At 42.2% G+C, this 22,096-nt stretch overlaps 2 protein-coding genes across 5 annotated transcripts; one reads left to right on the forward strand and one right to left on the reverse strand.

Moving 5' to 3' along the window:
* Window positions 1–1,115: 1,115 nt before the first annotated feature.
* C7H2orf76 (chromosome 7 C2orf76 homolog) lies at window positions 1,116–14,662 on the reverse strand. 4 transcript variants are annotated; one of them, XM_019290469.3, is made up of 7 exons: window positions 14,576–14,662; window positions 13,645–13,781; window positions 12,252–12,404; window positions 10,488–10,538; window positions 6,949–6,986; window positions 6,731–6,812; window positions 1,116–3,724 (listed from the first exon to the last, which is right to left on the reverse strand). In XM_019290469.3, exons 3-7 carry the CDS (start codon window positions 12,382–12,384, stop codon window positions 3,648–3,650), a joined length of 381 nt encoding a protein of 126 aa, XP_019146014.1. In that variant the 5' UTR covers window positions 12,385–12,404; window positions 13,645–13,781; window positions 14,576–14,662; the 3' UTR covers window positions 1,116–3,647. The 4 variants fall into 4 exon arrangements, with proteins under 4 accessions (XP_019146014.1, XP_039411502.1, XP_010405413.1 ...); XM_039555568.1 differs by lacking the exon at window positions 14,576–14,662 and adding an exon at window positions 14,015–14,047; XM_039555569.1 differs by lacking the exon at window positions 14,576–14,662 and adding an exon at window positions 14,015–14,047 and having other exon boundaries at window positions 3,638–3,724; window positions 6,735–6,812.
* DBI (diazepam binding inhibitor, acyl-CoA binding protein) lies at window positions 14,273–17,385 on the forward strand. The gene is made up of 4 exons (XM_039555570.1): window positions 14,273–14,358; window positions 14,450–14,567; window positions 16,304–16,366; window positions 17,090–17,385. The coding sequence occupies exons 1-4, from the start codon at window positions 14,350–14,352 to the stop codon at window positions 17,161–17,163; spliced, it is 264 nt and encodes an 87-aa protein (XP_039411504.1). The 5' UTR covers window positions 14,273–14,349; the 3' UTR covers window positions 17,164–17,385.
* The last annotated feature ends 4,711 nt before the right edge of the window (window positions 17,386–22,096 follow it).

A 22,096-nucleotide genomic window follows, 5' to 3' on the forward strand; every position in this document is an offset into this window, starting at 1 on the left:
CCTGTCAGTCACAGGAGACCAAGAATGAGTATCCCATGTTCTGGTTTTAGCTTCTTGATCTCTGGACACTCAGGATTTCCGTAGCTTCCAAGGACAGGGCCCACAGATGTCCCGCCACGGCCATGGGAAGGAACCCTTGGACTGCTGCTTGCAACCTCATTTTTAAATAAATCATGTGTCAGGGGATGTTAAATACTCCCAGGGAGTGAAAGAGAAACACCACAGTTTACAACATATTTCTGGATCACCTTTAAGTCAGAATGTTTACATCAAATAAAGCAGTTAACTGTAACACTGGTGCTTATCAGATCTTTGAGGACTCCTTTATGTCACTGGTCAACATTTAACCCAGCTGTCCATGTCAGCAGATTTTTCTTAACTCTTGCTTCTTCAAAAGGCAACATAACTACCTCTGAGCAGAAAAATAATTAAAACTGTTGAATGAAGAAAGTATAATGTGACAAACTCAGAAAAAACAAGATGCCTAATTGAGCAGTTCATGAATTCAATTCCAAAAATTATGAAAAAGCACGATTTTTATACCTTTAGTTCCATAGAAAGCAGCACTGCTCTGGTATCTCTGCACCAAGAGTGTTGCACATGCAGATTTTGCTGTTTATTCAGTTACACTGTTACCTTTTCTTCCTACTTATAATTCCTTTCCAAATTTCGTCTTTTCTTCTTCAGTAGCTTTCACACCTCCTAATCAAAACTCCAGTCTCTCTGAAGTGATTTTTTTCTCCAAGAAACAGCCAAGCCTGACATACCACTCCGGGGTTCCAGTTTGACTGCCTTTCCCTGCTAGAATGTTATAACCCAGGATAAATTTTATCTTATTTCAGTGTCCTCTCTGGATGTTGTTCTTTTGTTTAGCAAAAAAAATGGTGAATGGTTCCAAGAACATCCCACTGTAACACGAATCCTTATTTAACCCTAAGAACAATGCCTAAGAACACTGGCAAAGCTGTATGACTTGCCCCACTCCACCTTTGATTAAAAGCAACTGTAAACCAATGCAGTTTATGATTTCTGCCAGGATAACAAACCCCAGTACTAACTCTGTGATTTCCTTCAGCAGAAAGAGGATTTCATGACAACATGGGCAAAGGCATCTCAGCCTTTACTAATTTATTAGCCAGTGTTCAGAGTTTTCATTCAGTACTCAACAATCCTGGAATCAAAGCCACTTTGATACAAGGCTGTACCATATCCCACCAAAACAATGTTGGAACAGCATCTTTTCTAACAAGTTTTCAGTTTTTATCTGTGGTTTTGTGGGGTTTACTTGAAAGAAACATTACTAAAAGTCCCATTTAAAAAAAAACAAAACCCAACACAGTAGAAAAACACTTCAGGAAGAAACCAGTTTACAAGTATGGCCATTGAGAGCATTACAAAAGGCTCCACTGTACTGCTGGAGAAAGAAGCCAATGAAGTGCCATTGCCAGAGCTAACTGAGCTCACAAAGCAGCAGTTTAACTCTTCCCTTGGAAAGAGAAGTTAATCTGGAGTGCCAGGCACATCATTCTGGAATATTTGCAATGGAACATTTACAGATTTCCTCAGTGATGCTGTAGAATTGCTCTTCCACTGTACCACACTTGATGTGACACTGCAAGCTGGGAACTGTACAAGCCCAGGAAGGACAATTGTTAAGATGTGGTGACTCTTTCAAACACAAATGCTTTAGAGAAAAGGGATCACAAAACTAATCCAAATCTGTCTGAAAGGGCTGGAGACCAAATTCAAATCCCCAGAACAGGAGGAAAAGAATGGCAGTGCTTGCTCAGTCTGAGAGCTTGCATGGGCTGACAGACACCATTTAGATGCCTTGGCAGGCCAGCCTGAGACACTGATCTCTCTGGTACACCATCTATTCTTACAGTGTTAGCTTCATTATTGTAAATTTGGCTGAACAAGGATGGGATAGTCTGGAGTGCAATGCATCAGCTTGAACTGTCTGAGAAGATGAGCACAAACTTGCATTAACCACATAAATCTGCAAAAGTGACAGACTGTGTAAGGTAGCTGAGGCATGGGACCATGTTTGGGGAGCAGGTACCAGCAACAGAGAGGCTGCCAGGGCCGAAAGAGAAGGCAAGAGGTAAATTCTCCTCATAAATTCATCAGGGCATGCACAACGACATCTGCATCCCAGGAGAACATAGTTGACACAGGACTCCTCCTTACAAGATTAAGATAAAATCATTTAAATCACAAGTTGATAAAGTGGTATCATTCTTTCACAAGAAAATAAAACTCTGAAGCAAAGCTGTCAGTGAGTAAAACAGCCTAGACCAAAGAGGTGTCAGGAAGGATGAGGAAAATGAGGTGGGAACAATACACAGAGGGTTCTTTGGCCCAACATCTAAAATAAAGGGAAATTTTATTTAGATAAACACATGTCAATAAAAACAATAATCAAAGCTCTAGGAAATGGCAGGGTTACTCCTCCAGAAAGTCTCATGGAAACAGTGTTCTCAGCTCTCACACAGAGCTCAGGGTCGATGTGTAGGTTTAAAGCAATTGCACGTGAGGTCTCATTCATTTGAGCAGAGCCTATGCCCAAAAAGGCTGCTAAGGCAGAGAGCCATCATTCCTATTTCAATGAAGGGAGGCTTAAAGGCACAGTGTCCCATGTTGGTACCCCCTAAAAAGCATTTCATAAGTGGTATCTATCTAAAGGTACTTTCTTGGATGCATGATTATTTTCTGTCATTCTTAATTTGGTTCATGTAGTAGGAAAGCCTGGAATTTCCAAGAACAAACACACAGAGTATTTGGCTCATGGAAAGCATAAAGGAATCAATTCCAGTCTTGAAGACATGTGGCTCACAGACTGGGCCTCTCCTTGCAAAAAAATACAATCATTCAGGTTTTGTTCTTAAAACTGAAACCATGAGCTTTCACTCCATTTGGAAAAATGCCCAGTTCCTACTTAGGCACACTGATGTCCTGGCAGAACTCGAGCTGCTACCCCTATGTGAAGGTGTCTCCATCAAGTAAAGCTAGCAACAGGCGAGCTGGTCCTTGGACACAAAAGCCTCCCAACAGACATTTGTCCCTTTCAGCATGCTAAAGAGGGCTGGAAGAGAGAATAATGGAAAGCATTCATCACTGCAAAGCATGAAACACTGGCCAGTCTGCACTATTTAAACAAAAGAGACCAAACATAACATGAGAGAAGTAAAGCTGTGACTTGAAACCGAGAGATTCTCAAGTTCTTTAAAATACCCAGTGATTTGGCCATAAAACATTTCATTTCACTTGAAGGAGGTTTCACTGCATTTTCATTAGAAGTTAGTACTGGGCTGGGATCTTCCTGTGCCTTGTATAATTTCCATATGCAGTTACTGTCTGCTGTGGGATCACACCACGAAAGTGTGTCACAGGTCAGGGATGGCACTGCCTGAGGCTCAAGAGCCAAGCCCAGCAAAAAGAAAAGGGAGGAAGAAAAAAGTCATTTATGTCCACCAGTTCTTCTCTCAGCCTTAGCATATTGACAGAAATTAATTTCTATAGGAAGGGAATTGCACTGTTTGCAAAGAAATCCTCTAGGATTTATTGATCTTTAAGAAAAATCTCATTAAGCAGAATAAGGAAAATTTACAACAGGTATGGGAAAACAAAACAATCTCTTGGGATCTTCACCAGGCCGAAACAGGATTAGCTCTGTAGTTTCTGTAATCTTCCTCACAGAAGAATGCTAATTCCGTCTCATTTGCTAGAACGAATAAAAAATTAAATATTTAGCACACCAATAAATGAATCACCAACAGCCAGCTATTTAGAATCTTAGAAGACAATTAGCAACTTTATGGTCAATTATAAATCACCACACACTTTTCTTTTTCTTCCTCATATTTTTGCAAAAAAGGTTCCAGTATTAAAGATGTCATTTAACCTCGTTAAAAAGCACCCCAAACAAACAAAACCACAAAGAACATGAATATAAGGAAGTAAATATGTACACAAGACCCCTCAAGATTTGTTTAACACAGTCTTCAGAATTGTTTGTATAAGCATTCAGCAAATTAAGTGACTGCATTTCTAACACCTTCAAATGCTAGGAAAGTAATGAAGCATTATATACTCTTTTTTTGTGCATTTTTCTGTTAGGAGAGGGAGAAAGAAACTTCTTTTTCCCATTAAATTAGCCTGTAGGTATAATAATTTAATACTTAGAGGATCAGTAGAATATTTTACAGATCACTTTACATTTTCCCTCATGACCCATCAAAATATGTGTCTGAAGAAGTTAATTTTTTGCCCTGCTGATGATTAATTCATGAGGCTTCAACAATATGCAAAGTGAAAGACACAAATTGGCTTCTCCAGCAATACCTTCAAATACCTCTAATTATTCACAGGGGATATGGCAGAGCTAAAGGACCCACAAAGGTTCAGAACAGTCACAATTCTTTCAACCCAGTAGGTCAAGGACTTCCTCTTCTAAAACAATAAGTCAGCAACATTACTAATTCAGAACAGAGACAAATCTGATGGAAAGCCTTCACAATTATTAAACATGGAATTCTTTAAGGTGCTGAGCCAATAAGTTCCACATTCGCTTTTTAAATTAAACCTTAAGTTAATGAAGTCTGCCTGTCTTCAAAAAAAAAAAGAAAAAAAAAACCAGTAGAAGGGATTTTAGAATCTCAACTAGAAAACAGACAAGACTTTGTAATGAATACTGAACACTTTATTAACATATACCCTGCTTAAAAAAAAAATGTAAGCATTAACTTTGCTGACTGGATAATAACTGTAATAATAATCACTACTACAGAGGCTTTCCTGAGGATACTTATTTAATGTCCTCATAATTTATAACTCTCTAGCCCACCCCTGTATAGAGCCAAGGGCAATCAACTGCAGCTCAGGAAAAATGTTCTGCATGTATCAGAATTTCCCAGATCTTCTAATGGTGATTCTGGCTGCTTTATTCCAGTAAGTCTTGTCCAGACTAGATGTTGGAAAAAATTCATATGTCAATAGGAGATTTCAAATTTTCTTACTGATTTTAAAGCAAATGTACAAAATTGTGATTTTATACAAAATGAGGACCTGTGGTACATGCTATCATATTTCACTTCTTGGCTTACTTTATTCCAGTTCTTGGTGAAGAAGAAAAGTAAAATCTTCAAGATTTTACTACAAAGACCCCACTCCTAACTTAGTTCATTTTCACATCAAGATACACTGGAACATATCCAAATTCAAAATGGCATAATGGCACATTGCATTATCCAAAGAAAGGGTTTTCCCCTTCTATCACAAATATCTTCTATATAGTAATGACTAATAACTGCTGTTATTCAGGAAAAAAAAGAAAAAAAACCCCAGCTTTAATTCATTTTCTGCCCTAAATGAACCACCCTTCTCTTTGTACAGAGACACAGAACAGGCTGCTGTATTCCTATTTCCTTTCACTGTAACACTTAGTCTGATGTTTTGACACCTTTTTTGAGATCATGTCCAACTGTTTCACTGCTGTAGCTACAAACCCAGTTTCAAAGATGGATAATATATACAAATATTTATCCATACCTTTTTGAAACAAGACAGCTTTGCTGTTTCTAATCCAACATTTGGCACTGTCATCAGTCCCTCTCCTGAACTGCACTGCCTCTTATGCCTTACATAGATAAAGATCATGATTAAATGAATCTTCTGCTAATTAAATTACAAATCTGTAAGGCTTGGGTGCCAGTAATCGTCATCTTCCCCCCCCTGACAAAATGACCTGGTGTAGTAAAAACTACTATTCATATTATAGGAACATTTAAAGACCTTTAGGAAAGGTATACTGAGATCAGTTGCAGTTCACACCAGAGCAGAACATTGAAGAGACATCCCAAGTCACTTAAAACCAGAAAATAAATTGCAGGAAACAGGAGAGCCAAGTAACCTATGAGAAAGAAATCCCATTCCATAGCTGGGGAGCAATCAGTGAGCACCAGGAGCAGGAGGGTGCCTCCTCTGTGAAGCCCCTGCACTTAGAGCACAGGCAGTTAATGCTTTCCAGCCAGGCAAATCACATTCAAATGAGCAAATGTCCATATCAAGGTGGAATGCAAACACATCCCTTAAGTGCCCTGCTGCCACAAAGTCATTCAGCCACATTTATGAGAAGCCCAAAGGACATCCAGGGACCATCAATTTTATCATGACAGACATTTCTTTACATTATTACCAAAAGACATGCCCTATATGTAGTCTCCTGTCAAAATGTGAGAAATCAGGTCAAGTTTCAACTCTTTGCTATGTTCAGCACATTCTCTAAATGATTCTGCTCTAACTTTCCTGAGCAATCTGGCTATCAGGCACTGTATGCTGCACATTAAACAAATCTAATCTTATTTCATTATTCCGTGCTGGTTCCACTACTTACATTTCTAACCAAAACATCAGTTTAAATGTTACTGATAAGACTAAGCAGACACGGTACTAATAACCTATCTGTCAATCATTTAAAATTACTCTCAGCAGAATTATAAGCATACCCTCTAAAAATCACAATTTGCATTCTGAACATTCGGAGTGCAGATACCTGCTGCCCTCAGACCAATGATTTGAATAATGCTTCCCTGAATAATTATCAAGTCGTGTAAAGAGCATCAGGAATAGCATTTACTTTTCGGCAGCCTGTCCAAACATAATCAGCCAGTTATCAGTTTAATGCTAGCACAAGGAACAGCATCTTCAGTCAATACAAATGTACTCCCACCTACTCCAGCTGCTTTCAGCGTACTGTCTTCCTTCAAAATCAGTTTGTCATCATCTTCCAAACTCACTACAAGCTCACCAGTCTACAAATCAGAGAACCAGAATAGAAAGATAAGAAGAAGAATTTACTGATTGCCTCTGCCCCGTCTTGTTTGACAGTGCAGAGATCTGCCTGCATCAAAGCATGCAAAAGGGGAGGAACACACCTAACAATCTTACCTTCGATTTGTGTGCTTGGTGAATAATCTTCATTGTATCTGAAAGAAAATAGTGTTTTCCTAAAATAAGGCTTAATAAGCAGACAACACTGAAAGGTGTACTTGGGAAAGACAAACAAAGCAGGAAGCTTCAAGATCTTTTGTTATTAACAATTTTGTGTATTGAACCTGAAAGAAGAGAAAACATCTTAATCTCGAAGTCCTGGGCCACAGTCTTAAAGCAGTCAATGCAACATTAAGGTACCACATCCTACTGGGCTTCTGTCTGCTGGCTGAATTACAATAACCTACTAATGACCGTCTCAATTGCCAGTCAAAACACATCAATTTAAATGCCACTTAGGGTGTTTTAACTTAATAGGTTTTACACATGCAATTGGGGCAGGACCAACAGCATTTATGCACTGTCAACTACCACAGCTAAGTTGGTCGGCAGCAAGTGATTAAGACACAGTAACCTGACCACTTCAGATCATCCCTTGAAATTTTCCTTCTCATGAATACAACACCCACCATCCATGGCAGAAATTTCGTTAAGCAAATTCATTTTCCGTGAACATGTACAGCCTCTTCTCTTTTTAATGCTACACTCTCTTCAATAATTTTTATCTCATGTTTGTGCAGTGTAGTGCTTTTAGAAATTTTTTTTAAAAGTACTACTTTCTTCTGGCAATATGGGCAGGGTTTTGCTAACAGAAGGGGAAAACAGGGGAAAATAACACTAAAGCAACTGGATGTGTGTGAAGATCCAGAGGGAATGGCTTAAAGCCATGCAACGCTAAAAAAAAAGAAAAGATTGAACTCTAAAGAGTCCGTGTCTGAACAAACTTGGAGTAACACATCAATGCCTTCCCAGCAAAGAAGAAAAACCGGTTCTGCTTGTCTGCTCATTTTCTGTTCTAGTTTAGTTTTGTGCATTGAGTGAACACTTCACGTTGAAATAGTCTGGTAAGAGAAGGATACAGCAAAGTTAAACATTGGCTAAACCAACTTTCAAACTACCAGGAGCAAGTAGTCAGATGTTCAGAATAACGGAGATCACATTCCCACTCAGAAGTTTGCTTCCATACCATTCCGGCCCACTTTGAACACTATTTAAAACACTACATAAGGTAAAAAGTACTCTGTATTATCACTGCAGAGGTCACTGAGAAGGCAGCCTTGGCATGTTGTAATAACTGTGCTATTAGAAGCAAGACAGACGTTAAATTGCAATTGCCAGGATCCATCTTGCATAGAAACATTACAAAAACACCAAGCAATCACAGAAAAAATATATTGCAATTATGAAACCTCTCTACTACAGCAAATAAACCCAGCCTGCACCTGTTAGTTTTAAGCTCCTCCGTCTACTTTGACACGTTCCCTTTTCTCTTTGTCCCGTCATGCCCTGAAGTGTTGTCGCAGTTTTATTTGCTCAGAACTCCATCCCTGGCACCCAGCAGTTTACCATGTCTTCATCTGAGCTATTAAATGGCTTCTCTAACTCTGTTACAGAGATGAAACTACAGTCTCTTCTCATAAGCTAAGTCCTCTCACTAGCCTTTGCTGTTTCATCCCCACTTAGTCCCACTCAATCACACTGCCAATTCTTTATGTTGCCTTTTCTGATAATAGGTCTATCATGGCAATTGATAAGATACCACTTTCTAAGTGATTTTATGAACTACCTGACATACTGCTCCACATTCGTGGATAAAGGAAATAAAACTGAGAAGCAGTTTATGGAGCGAGTTGGCACCCAGGCTGCCAACATCAGTGAAAAGATGGCAATGATAAGGTACTAAGATAAGACTGACTCAGAAGAGTTCTAGACCAAGAACAAGAATGATCCATACAAAGAAAAGAAGAGAAAATGAAAGTCAGAAGCTTTGAAATGTGAATTGGAGCACTAATCCAAGAGGAAAAATGTGATGGCATTATATAGGATGTTAAGAGAACAAAGTGGTGCCAAATTCTGCAGGGAAGGAAGATGAAACAGGCAAGGTGAGAGACAACCAGATCCAACCGAGATTTCTGGCACTGCCAAACAAAACGGGGGGAAAAATCTGTGTGTTACTGGCACTATTCATGCAGAAGTCTCACTGCCCTTTCCTCACAAAAACATGACAGTAGAGCACTGTAGAGACAGCAGAGATGCCAAAAACATGAACCTGGATGATTCACAGCCTGAGGGGAAGGTGAGGAACCTGGCTTTGATTTTCCTGTGTGAAAATTTTCCTGCAGTTAGCACCATCACAGTAAGAGTAGGCCCCCAGTAACTGGTGCAACAGGTTTTAAAGTTATGCTCAGTCCTACACAGCACAATCAGGCCCTCGGCCATCACATACGCTGTGGGAGAAACTAAACTGATCTCTGAGTGATGAAAGAACTAGCAGCTGGGATAGGCAACACCAGGGATACAACTGAGAGCAGCAGTTCTAGACAGGACCCCTCATCCAAAGGCACAGATGGGGTGAAGGGCACCTCCAAATTCAAACTTACATTTACAGATGTTAAGACCTTAAGTAACATTAAAAATAATAGTAACGTTCAAATCCTTGCCACTGATGTATCATCAGTCTTAATCCCTAACTCTTTTTCTGGCTTCAATGTGCACTCTCTGTTTTACCATTAGCAAGAGCACAAAATGAAATCCTTGCCTTTTTTTCAAATAGGCAAATAGAGTTTATTACCATTCACATGTATTAAGTAGGTTTCTCATTCAGTTCTTTACATCACCATAGAGGAAGGAGTTTGTCAACTCCAAGAACATGGGAGACAGAGGATCACTTGCAGGGAAACTCCAAGGGAACATTGAGAATTGCCAGGTTTAGAAAAAGATATGTGACTGACATCCGAGTTTACGAACTCCAAGAAAGGAAGTAATTTAGCAATATTTAAAAAGTTTTTTCTGTCCCAAACAGATGAATTGCACATGTTCATGCCAATTTGCACAAAAAGGAAATACACATATAGCTTTACAATAGAGGATAAAGTCAGTTTAAATTTCCCATCATGCTATTTCATACCACCAGCTTGTATTTAAGAGCTTTCATATCTACTTGGAGCAAAATTCCCCTGTTTCTCTTATCTTGTGTAAACTATTTAAGTATGTAAGTCTTAAGCATTTTCTACTTCTTGCCTTCAGCTTCTGCTTCACCATCAGTAAATAGATACTGAAGTATATAAGCACCCAGAGAACTACAAAGTGTTTTGAGATCACAAGCTGCTCATTAGGGTAAAGACACAGTTAAAAAGGCACTTATAAAAGTAATAAAAAAATTAATAGCAAAACCCATCAGTACCCAGTAGCAAATAATGTAAACCATGCAGCCTAATTTAAAGATTAGAACAGATCTTTAAAATAATGGTCAAGTTCTGCAGACAAGATCCCAGTGGCATAGCCCCAGCTACAAGAGCTGGATAGAGTTACAAATGTAGGCAGGTACTGGCACCAACATTAGGATTGTACAGCAGTTATCTTTTAAATTGTATAAATGCTGGTGTAAAATACTATGTGGGCATTTGATTACAACAAGCAATATAAGAAACACCTACCATACTTGTAATTTTTAAAAGGAGGAGGAAGTCCTGTTCTTGAAGACACATCTATTAAAATAAAAGCACAAAGTTAAAACAAAGCTTTTTAAATTATTTCCAATACTTCATTTTCCATTATTGTGCAATGCATGCATCCCCCGGACAGCCTTTACATCAAAATAAATCTGCAACATAGGAGACTTGTTTGAGCATCAAATGCTAAAACACAGCCTTTGGCTCAGATTCTATAGTGACTCCATATGTGAATAACTCCATTTGAGCATGAAGTCCCTCTGAACAAAACACCCTATGAGGACAGTGCAATTAGGGTATGATCACGGGAGTCTGATCCTTCAGAAATCTGCCAGGAACATCCTTTTAATGGTTTTCCCAGCATCTCTCTTTACCTTATACAAACAGCTGACAACTGTCATTCATAACTGAATCGTTCAGTAAACACAGCCATGAGAACCAGCCACGAAAAGGAAGCCAAACTGTAGAAAATTAACTCTTTAGCCGCTTGCAGGACACAGACCATAAGTAACTGCAAGAATGCTGACACCTTCCCTGGTGTCAGTGCTCCCAGTGACTTAAACAGGACCTCAGAAGGCCCAGTCAGCTGTGGGGTGCCCAGCAGCAAGGTGGCTGAAGCCATGATTTCTTCAGTAGTTTAACAATTTATCTTAAACTGCCCCTTCAAAACAGATTACAGTAAAGGAAGGAACAGGGCTTTTAGACCCCTCTGGAATGAGGTTCTAAAAAGTCTTGTTCAAGACATTGGCTTTGTCTCAAATAACAGCGAGTTGCAATACTGCACACATCAAAAGCAAGTTTCTTAGCATTGTTTTTTATTTTTTTGTTCATAACAGCAGCTGTGCCATATGTTCTGAAAGTGCTTGCAGTTTTCTAAAAGCATCCTAAGATCTTGCCATGCCTATCACTGTCCAGAAATATGGAAATTGCCAAACACAATACACCCGTGAGTCCCAAGGCAATGTCCTAGGAGTCGCTCAAATGTTATCATCTATAACAGCTCAAGACTTGTTTAAGCTGACTTCATGCAAAAAAACCAAATTATATTATTCTGTACCCTTTGAATGTCTCCATTTAGGTGTGTGGAAATACAGCTGCAAGATTAAGAGTAACACCCTAATTACCAAGTCACTGTGTGGGCTGGTCTGCAGTACTTAACTTTTGTTACTTTTAACCAGGCTTCTAAAACAGAAAGCCCACAGATGAGTAAATCTGCACCACAAAACTCAAAACGGAGACAGGAACTCAGAAACAAACATGCACAGTGAGACCACACAGTGTCAAAAACAAATTTTCAAGATTCTCTCTTCTCACAAATAGCAAACAGACTTGCGTTCCTGCATTCCACATATTTGTGTAGTTAGGATCAAAGACTTTCTAAATTCTATTAATTTATTCTTATTTATTTATGAATATTTGCCTGACGGCACCACTCAAGGAGCCTGAGGCACTGAGCCAAATGCAGCAATGTCCTTGTCTCTTTGACTTGTCCATGTCTCTTGACTAAACATGAGGATCTGGGCAGGGGGAGCAGTCCATCCAAATTTAGGCATGGCACACCAACTACAGAAGCCCTTATTAACTCCAGACCTTTCATCTAAGGAAGAAAAGCACACAATGGATGCAAACACAAATTTGGCATCTCTACCAAAGCCACAGAATTCCCATTCATTTTCTCCCCTCCACTTTCTTGTGCAGGGACAGCAACACTTGGGCCTGAAGCAAACGAATGAGACAAAGACCTCCTACCCTTCCTCACAAAAGCGATGAACTCCTTCACTGTCTGATCCAAGGGAACTCCATGGTACACCACAGGTCTGAAGTTCCGGTGCTCAAAAGAGCGCACAAGACGAACTGTGATGGTTGAGCTTTCCGCTGACATGAGAATTAATTCTGAATAACCTGGGAAACATTAAAGGGAGGAATTATTGCCTTTCCTCTGTGTAAAAGCACAGCTGGAAAACAAGGCGCAGGTGGGCCTCATGCAAAGGGTAAAACACAGTGAGAAACTCAATGGCATTGTGCCTTTCAGGATTTCACTTCCATGATTCCTACTGGAGCAGTAATGGGGTCTCAAAACAAGCAGGGCATTACCGACACTGCACACCACGTACTCCAGTGTCTGTGCTGTGTAATGCCACACCAGACTCCCTACTGAACACGCAGAAGGGCTATGGATAAATGCAAGTGTGGTGTTTGGGTTTTAAGTGACTGAAGACTTGACCTGCTGGGCAAGTAACACTGCGCTCTAGAAGAATGTCCCAATACAAACAAACCCAAAGCCTTTTTAATATACTTATGCTGCAGAGAGTGTAACACCCTGAAAAATGCCTAAGCTGTTATACAATGCTCATTTTCACCTCCCCAGGAAAAGTGAAAAACTGCCCCCACATACACAGGCAGATAATTCTCCTGGTACACTACTGCATCATTAAGGGATTTAATTTATAACAGCTGGTCTCTAGAACAGCTCTGTGGGCTTATACTACCTCAACAGAGAGCAGAGCCTACAACAGAGTGGCCTTGTCAACCCAAGTCCCTCTTCAAACAAGCTCACATACTGCTCTGCTGGGTTTTTCCTCTCCACAGGAAAATAAGCTCTTTTCTACTTTGACAAACTTCTCTATTTTTGGTGCTGGGCATCCCTCAGCTTCCTGCCCACATGCTAAACTGACGTGGCTGCTGCAGCAACGAGCAAGGATTGCAGCCCACGTGCTGCAACATCAGCACAACCTTTGCACCTCCCGTCCCTGAGCAGGCATCTCAGTCACCACCTCCAGTCCTGAAAGGGAATCCTTTACCTATTCATCCCCTTATGTTCTTTCTTATGTTCTTTTTTGTGTGTCTTTCTTTTTTTTCCCTTTTTTTGCTGTGAGGTTATTTAAGTGCCCCACCATCATGCAGGTGCACCCCAACCCTGGCTGTATTTGTGCCAGCCATACCCTGGCAAAGCGAACTACCAATATTTTCATCGAGTACTATCTGCAGAACGGGGACAAAGACCTTCCACCACACAAGGCAGCTTGCTTTCACACCCCCTTGGTTAATAATTCCCCGAGTTCCAATTCTATTTTAAATGAGCTGTGTGTATCACCCAACACACAAATAACACATGCCAATCAAAAAAACATATACTTTGCACCTGAAAATAACTCGATTTATACTAAACGGCAAAGAGGGATGTTTTCTTGGTGCTATTCCACGTGGGCTGACGACTTGGAGGATACAGTAAAGGCCACAGCATTCAATTCACTTGCTCCTCAGCAGCATGGAAAAACACTGTGGGAACACAGAATCGGGAGCACAGTCAGAAAACCGATCGCATGTAGGGCTGGGACCATGTACGACCCCGCACCTCCACGGAGACAAGAAGGCAGGTGGGAGGCGCCGGTGGCCCATTCCTCTTGGAGAGAGGAACCTTCCCGGACCGGCAGCAGCACCGGGACCGCCGCCCGGCCCAGCACAGCCCCCCGGCCGCGCCCCGCCGCCCACTCGCCGCCCGGGCCCGTTACCGCTCTCCGCCGCCACTTCCGGGTCCCGCCCCCACCCCATTCCTCCAATCGCATCCTCCCGGTGCCACCCGCGGGACGCGCGATTGGCTACGAGGCGTCCTGTCCCCGCCCCCCGCCCCGCCCCGCCCCGGTGCCCTGTGATGGGAGGCGCCCGCGCCGCCTCCGCATTGGACCCTTGCCCGCCCTGTGCCCGCCCCGGCCCGCGCTGATTGGCTGTCGCGGGGCCCGCGGCGCTGCGATTGGCCGGCGGCCGATCTGGCGAGGGGTGAGGCGGGCGCGCGGCGGGGGCGGCCCGGCAGAAGCGGCGGGGTAGGGACCGTGCAGGGCTCGTCGCAATGACCGAGGTGCGGGGGGCGCTGGGACTGCGGGGAGCCGGGGTGGCTCGGGGGCTCCGGGTACCTTCCCCTCGCTCACCCGCTGCCGCTTTCCCCCCAGGCCGCGTTCCAGAAAGCTGCCGAGGAGGTGAAGCAGCTGAAGTCGCAGCCCGCGGACCAGGAGATGCTGGACATCTACAGCCACTACAAACAGGCCACGGTGGGCGATGTGAACACGGGTACGTACCGCCCGGGCTGCCCGCGCTGGAGACGCTTCGGGAGGCAAAACCTCTCCCCCATTGCGCTTCCCGCAATCCCGCGGCTCAGCGAAAGCGACTCAGTGCCGACTTGGCACCGATTGCTGTGCGGGAGGGCACAGGCTGACCCGATAAGGCTTTGTGCAATTCGTGGTTTTTAGATTAACCCAGCTGCCGCTGTATGAACCTCGTCGTGCAGCGAGGGCCTGAGGAGGCTTTGTGTTAGCTTTGTGCAAATATTGGGGTTGGGATTTTTGGAGACCTCTGTCAGTAAGTAGCTGCTCAGGCCAAGGGGTGCTGCTTTAATGCAAACACTTCTCGGTTATACAGACTTAAACAGCAAAGCAAACGATACAAGTGTGGAATTGCAGTACTGGAGGGGATGACACAGTTTATTTAGAGTGGATTGGCTGCTAAAAATAGTATTGGAAAGCAGAACCAGAAGAACGGGAGAAAACTTTTATAGGAGCTGCAATTAAATATTATACTTTAGAAAGACTGTACCAATGATGTGTCTGCAAGGACACAGTGCAGAATGTTTCTGGCTACTTCTCTCACTACATTGCTGTCGATGGCAGCTCAGCCTTTGGAATAACATTTAGAGTGAAGCGTGTCTCTATCGACCTTGGTAGTAGCTATCGACACTGGAGTAGCTAGAAATAGAAAGGGAAAAGGTCATTTCTTTGGAGTGCTGGCCTCCTAACCCAGTAGCTGGCAAAGTTTATTGAGTGTCCATTGATTTAAAAGCTGGCAGTGAAGTGTACAGGAAATGGTAAGTAATTTAATCTTTTTCCAAAGTGGGCAGCATGAGGGGGAAAAGAAGTCACTTTGGGTTTAAGATATGATCCTTTTGATGTGGTTGGACCTCAGCATTATTAGTGCTTGACAGGGTGAAACTGCTCCAGAGCTGTGAATGTGCCACCATTCCTGTAAGTGGCTGCACTCCTGTGAAGCAGCAGCCAACTTGAGTTGGCAGAGAAGCAGCCTGTGGGAGGGTGACTGGTGGGCTTTGTGCTGGAGAGGAGTGAAGCTGCCAACTGGAGCCACAGGTCACTGTGCCATGGGAGCTGCACAAGGGTGTTCTGTGGATACTGCCCAGTTCCTTTTGTGAGTTCTAAGAATTGTCTTTAAGGAGAGAGAAAGGAAGTAAAATCACAAAGATTTTACGTGAGGAATACCATACGTGAAGCATAACCATATACACGTCATTCTACTCAGCCACACCACAGCCTGCAGTGAAGTGAGTTAGATTTCCAAGGTTTCCAAATGCAGATGCAGAACTATAGGTTAGAAACACACCACTAACTTGATGGTAATGAGTTCTAAGCTGTATGTTACTACAAACAGCTGTTTTCATGTCTCTACCTGTAATGGACCTCAGGGTATTTCTGCTTTACTTTAGAGCTGGTGTTCTTTATTGGATAGCTCTTATGGGACATCAGGCTCTTCAGAAAGTAAAATTAAACCACATCATGATAGTTCGTGCTCTTCTGCTCAAATGCTGCTGTCTCAAGGGAATTTGAAAAAGTCTATTTCTGTTGTCACCAACAATGTTGTAACGTATTCCCGAGGTGATCTGCTGGCTACAGCTTAGCATGCAACAGCTGCAGAGATGAGCCATTGTATTTTGTTATGGTTAAGAGCTAACTAAGCCTTCAAGTGGGTATTACCTACAGCCAGATCACACAAACTAATCCTGCTGCTTATCCTCTCTCAAGAGCGCCCTGGTATGCTGGACTTCAAAGGCAAAGCAAAGTGGGATGCCTGGAGTGCATTGAAAGGTAAGTGTCTGATTAAAGAAATGAATAAAATTACCAATGGCAAACTAGTCAGAAAGGCACATATAGTTCAGCAAGAAACAGAGGAGTGGTACCTTACAATACAAGAGTTCTAGAAGTTCAGAATGCCATAATAAACTTTTACTTTTGATTACCTCTGCAAGGCAGAAATAATCCTGAAAAATATGGCCCGTGTGAAAGGGAATTAGGGTACAAAATGCCCAGCTGGCCTAAGATGTTAAATAAAGAAGAACAATAACAGCAGCAGAAACCTAAATTTGTTTTCCTGGTCCCAGCCTAGGAACCCCCAAAGACTGAGCTCTCCCTCCATCTGTTATGCATCTTCTAGTTAGGAAAGCTTTAGAAGAAACAACTGAGCTCTTAGCTCTAAATGAGGAGCTAAACAAGTAGTCTAATCTATGGCAGTGGGGCTTTTTTCCTGGTATTTTAAGGAATAGCTTTCCTGTAATAATTGTCAGTGACATTAATAGAACTAATACACTGCTTGGTTGCTGTCTGTGTAAAAACAACTTTGCTGTGAAACACTGTTTTTTCATCGCTGCTGGAACACATTTGTTTAAAACTTCATCAGTGGATTCACAGCCAAGTGACACTCCTGGCTGCTTTGCTCTCAGGTGGCACGGGCTATAGCAAGGAATTGTGACTTGTAAAAGGCATCTTAATCTGTAAAAGGTATCTGACTGCTTCCTGTGTTCTGTCCTTCAGGAATGTCCAAAGAAGATGCAATGAAAGCTTACATAGCAAAAGTGGAAGAACTAAAGGGCAAATATGGCATCTGAGGACTGGATAAATCAGCTACATGCACGCCTGAAACCTGCCTTATTTCTAATAATGTGGAAAACTGGTTTCTAAGAGTAACCTTAGATACCTAGTATGTCATAGTGGATTCTCCTCATGCCTGTAGTTCAGGAGAAATTATGTTCTTGCCTAATACACTGACACGGTATAAATTCCTTCTGGGAACAAAATCTGGATCTCATTAAAGTGCATTTGGTACTTTAGCTGTTGTGCTGGTCGTCCCTTAGGACCTCTGTGAGCTCATCCCGTAGTTGCCGTGTTGCTGCTGCCGAGCAGAGCCGTCCTCCCCGTCCTTGTGCCACTAGAGGGAGATCGGGCACTGCTGACTCATGTCCACACCAGTCGGCCTTGCCTCCTTTCCCAGGTAGGTGAGTGGCAACCCACAGCAGCTGGAGCACCACAGAGCTTATCTGGAAAAGGTTATCTCTAATGCTGTGTGTGCTAAGAACAAGGTTGCTGGATACTTATTGCCCGGAGCTTTCAGAGACTTAGTCAACAACTGCGAAATCATCTTTCATAAAACGCTTCTGGAACATGTTATTTCCCAACAACAGTGTTGGGCTTCTAGAGAAAAGGCAAATACTGAACACAAAACCTTCCCTGGGAAAGGAAAGGTTCCACAGGCAGTGGAGTTGATTGTCTTGATGCTGTAAGAGCAAAAGAATCAACTTGGTGTTGCCATGTACTAGGCTGCAGTGAGGGGCGAATCCTGTATAGACTGGCTGAACATTGGCAAGGCTGCTCAAAGAGAAAGACTTGCAGTGATCATCAGCAAAAGTTTGATTACAAAACACACACTTGTGACCATCTCTAGTAGGCTTTTAATTGTTTTGGTCTGCCTAGTATAGTCTCTTAGAACTGCTGATGATGGAAAGGGAAGAGTTTGCTTTCAAAACTGGACATTCAACTATTCCAGCATAGAGCATTTGAGAATGAAATCCCAACCTTTTACAGGAATAAGGCATTTTAATTCCTGCTGTACTGGTTAGCATCTGAATAGGTGAGGACTTCAAGCACTCTTCAGATAAGATTTATTATTGATTTATAGAACTACATAGGGATGAAAACTACCATTACCTGTCTGTCTAGGTAAATACAGTTTTGTAGCTAATTATACATGGTGAGTAGTAGATTTAGAGATAACTTCACATGCTTTCAAAAATTAAAACTTCCACCTTTGCTACTTTTAGTGGGGAATACTATTAGAGTTGCTTTTTGTCCTTTAAAATGTGTTAGGATAAAGAACAACAAAAAAAGGCTATTTATTCTTGTTCCTCGTTCTGGGTAAGCAAAATAAGCATTTGGCTTTTTCTGCCTGCCCTTGTATGCTCTGTTACTCGAGAATGTCTTAATTAAATTCACTTTGCAAGAGAGGGGTAAGAGCAGATGTTCAACATGAATGCTTTTTCCTCCTCTCTAGCCCTAAATTCCACATCTTTGTGATACAGCTCCATCTTGGCAGCTGTATTTTTGGTTATCCTTGAAGGATTCTGCCAACCTTTATCAAAACAGAGCTCATACCAGCAAATGTTCCCACATTGCTCTTGTTTGCTGGAAGCACTGTGAGCACAGTGTGCTTTGCCAGCATGTTTTCTGTCAAAACAGGTGTAGTCAGAATTTTTGACTGCTGTGGAGTTGGGTCTAAAGGATGGCTGGGAATAGTAAGTTCTATATCCCAGTCCTCACTTGGCTTTGTTTCCCCTGTGACAATTAATTGTTACAGTGCTGCTCTCCTTTCTCATATTTCTGGCATTAGGAAGACATCACTCTGTACACAGTGCTTATCCCGGAGACAGTTTGCTCTTGGCCAGGCTTACAAATAATGCCATTTGCGAAGTAATACAAGTGATTGAGAACTCTACCTTGTATGTCTTTATTGGGATACTTTATTTTTACTGTAGTAACACCTTTCTGCTTGCAGCTTCACCATCCTTAAGAAAGTAACATCACTGGTCTTACTATTTAGCTTGCCCTTTGGCAATCAACTGTGTCTCAGGAGCAAGCTGAGAAATTAAAAATGTGGAAATAAAAACTCTGCAGTAATTAACTACAAAAGGCAGAAGCAAAGGTACTGGTGGTCACTGCATACAGTGTTTGTGACAAGAAGCAGCAACACAAAATTTGGCTGGACAGGTAGTAACTGTGAGTGCTACCACTGCAGGGAAGAGTTGAAACAGATGGAGCTGAGTTGAGGGGCTGCTGTGGTCGTCCAGCAGCAGGATGAATGTCTGTAAATGTATAGGATGCTGGGCTGCCTGAAAATACTGCTGACCTAGTGACCGCCTAGTGCTCGCAGGTGTGTGAGGTACCTGGGCTGCATAAATAACACTTGGGCAGTGGTGGTTTAAGAGTATCTACAAACAGATTTGTAGGTAGAGGGAATTGCTTTTATTAAACTAATAAGGTGGTAAAAAGAGACAACCGTTATCATATACAGCCTTGAGATCGGAAACAGAAGCAGCAAGCCTCAAACCAAAATATAATTGTAGAGCCATTGCTCTGCCTGCAGTAAGGTGGAGGATCAGATGTTTTTGATGCCTGGGCACTGCTGCAAAACAGGGGATTGTTCTGACACCCACTCAGGGAGTTGCTGCTATTTCCTCTTTGTTAGATCAAAGAAAGGCCAGCAACATCCTGATCCTCGCAGTGCTTGGGAAGGAGGAGAGACGTGCACTGAAGCCAGCCCAACACGCAGGAGGTCAGAGGCCAGCTGGCACACACACACTCAGCTCTGCTCTGCTGAGCTTGCAGTGTGCAGGACGGAACCTGGACTTTGGATATGGCAATAACAAATGTTAACTCCTGTGTGTGATAAGACGGTGTTCCTTCTATCGTGCTTCCATGATTAGCTCTTGCACAGAGCAGCACAGAGCTGGTTGGCACCCACTGCAGGTAGAGATAAGAAAGGGGATGATGTTTTCCTTGGAAATCTCTTTCTGACAGGTTTTGTTTGCTATTAACAAACATGTGGAGGTGCAACACTCCTAGCACAGATTTAACAATTCAGTATTGGTGTGTTGCTTAAGATCCATAACAGATTTTTCAACCCTGTGAAGTAAATTTTTCAGTTTGATTAAAAAGCACTCTAAGGCTGACTGCAGTGTGCAACTGACCCAAAATTCTTCAGTATTCATCTAGAGTGTATTTGTTTCATGATGCAAGCATTTTAACCTTTGAACTTATTTGACCCTGATGATACTGCTAAAAATAAATGACAATTGCATTTGCTGTTCAAAATATTTGCTCTTCCGACTGAGTGTTCAGGGCAAACAGTATTGGGCAACACCACTTGGGGGTGACTGGCCATCTAAGCCATCTTGTGAGATTGATCATAAATTGGGGAGACAAAAAAGAAAGTGTATTTTGGTTGGGACAGTTTTCTAAATACCAAGAGCAGTCACCCCAGAAATGGGTTACACAGTCTTCCAAATTGTCAAAGCTGTGTAGAAATAAGACAAGTTGGTACTACACTGATGCAAGACATTTGAGTGCATTCACAGTAATAAACTCAGAAGGGTAAAAGTTAATAGAACAAAAATAGAATCTATGTTTTTTTCTCCTACCCACAAGTCTATGAAGTACCTTCTGATCTATGAATTAACCAATCTTCAGCTGCTCACTTAAAGTACAAATAACATCAATCCATTTTAGATGTGTCTTCATCATTTATAGAATGACCTTGTATTTCTTCTAGAACCAGGGTATCTGTGAAAGTTAAACACAGCTTAGTTGTGTTATCTTTAGGGAATTCACATGGTGCTTGTCTGCAGTGATCTTTTAACTTTCTTTCCCAGTTATTCCCTGTACACATACAGTTATAAGCTACATCAAAAGAAGCATCACCACACGCTTTCTTTCCCCACCCTGGGCAGAAAAACAATTAAATTACTTGGCCAACACAGCCAGGTAGACACCTTATTTGTCTCCATCAAAATGTGCAAGGCACCAACTTGTATTGTGTTCCCCAGAAGGCTGAGGTAATGGTATGTCATCTCCTAACAAACACTGCTCCTCTGAGTAAGTTCTGAATTTGAGAGATGGACTCCCCAGCTTAACGTACTTGGTATTTTTAAATCCATTGATCTGAGTTTTTACTGAGAGAAGAAATCTGTATGTGACAGCTGAGAAACTGAATGATTTCCCCCAACTTACATAGTATTAAAATATGGAGCCAAGTTTTTCTAGTAGTGCTAAAAGGCCTGAAGTTTGGAGGGGTTTTTGTATTGAGTGTGTATTTCAAAGCAGATTTGTCAGAATGGTCAGATGCAAATATTTTGAGGCATATCTTAAGCCAGTGATCTCTGAAAAAGGCTGAATCTGAAGCATAATGAGTGAGCACCCAGTGCTGGATCTCTGCAATGTTATGCTGAGGTAGGTCCAAAAACTGATGAGAAGTGAAAGCAATTTTTGCTGGGATACAATACGTATTCCTTTAAGCCTGTCCTGCTTAATATCTCTCTTCTTCTTAGACTTAACTGAGGTGGGGGCTAAAATCACTGTAATGGATCCCATAATATCAGCATGTTTCTAACCCAGCTCGGAGTCCCTTAGCAAGTAATGTTTGATGTGGGTGGACAATAGGACCTAGACCCCGGTGGTGGGTATTACTGGGTATTATCACCATGTGCAGCAGCCCAGGCCTCCCATGCACATCCAGCAGTGAGTGGGAGAGCCTGGGGCTGCAGGGACACGTGGTAGCCCCTGTCTGGTGGCCAGTCTGCCTTCCTGTGGCACAGAAGAGGTGTCCAGGCAGGAGGCAAAGTGAAACCATCTGGCCCAGAAGCTTTCTCCTCTTTACGTGCTTTTACATGCCAGGATGAGTTTGTCCGCTTGGCTGCAATAACTTGCAGTGATGGGAGGAAAATCGTGAGGTAAAGTAGTTGTGATAAGGGGCTGGTCTGAGCTGTGTGGGCC

The sequence above is a fragment of the Corvus cornix genome, chromosome 7, assembly GCF_000738735.6.
Source record: "Corvus cornix cornix isolate S_Up_H32 chromosome 7, ASM73873v5, whole genome shotgun sequence".
NCBI classification, from domain to species: domain Eukaryota; kingdom Metazoa; phylum Chordata; class Aves; order Passeriformes; family Corvidae; genus Corvus; species Corvus cornix.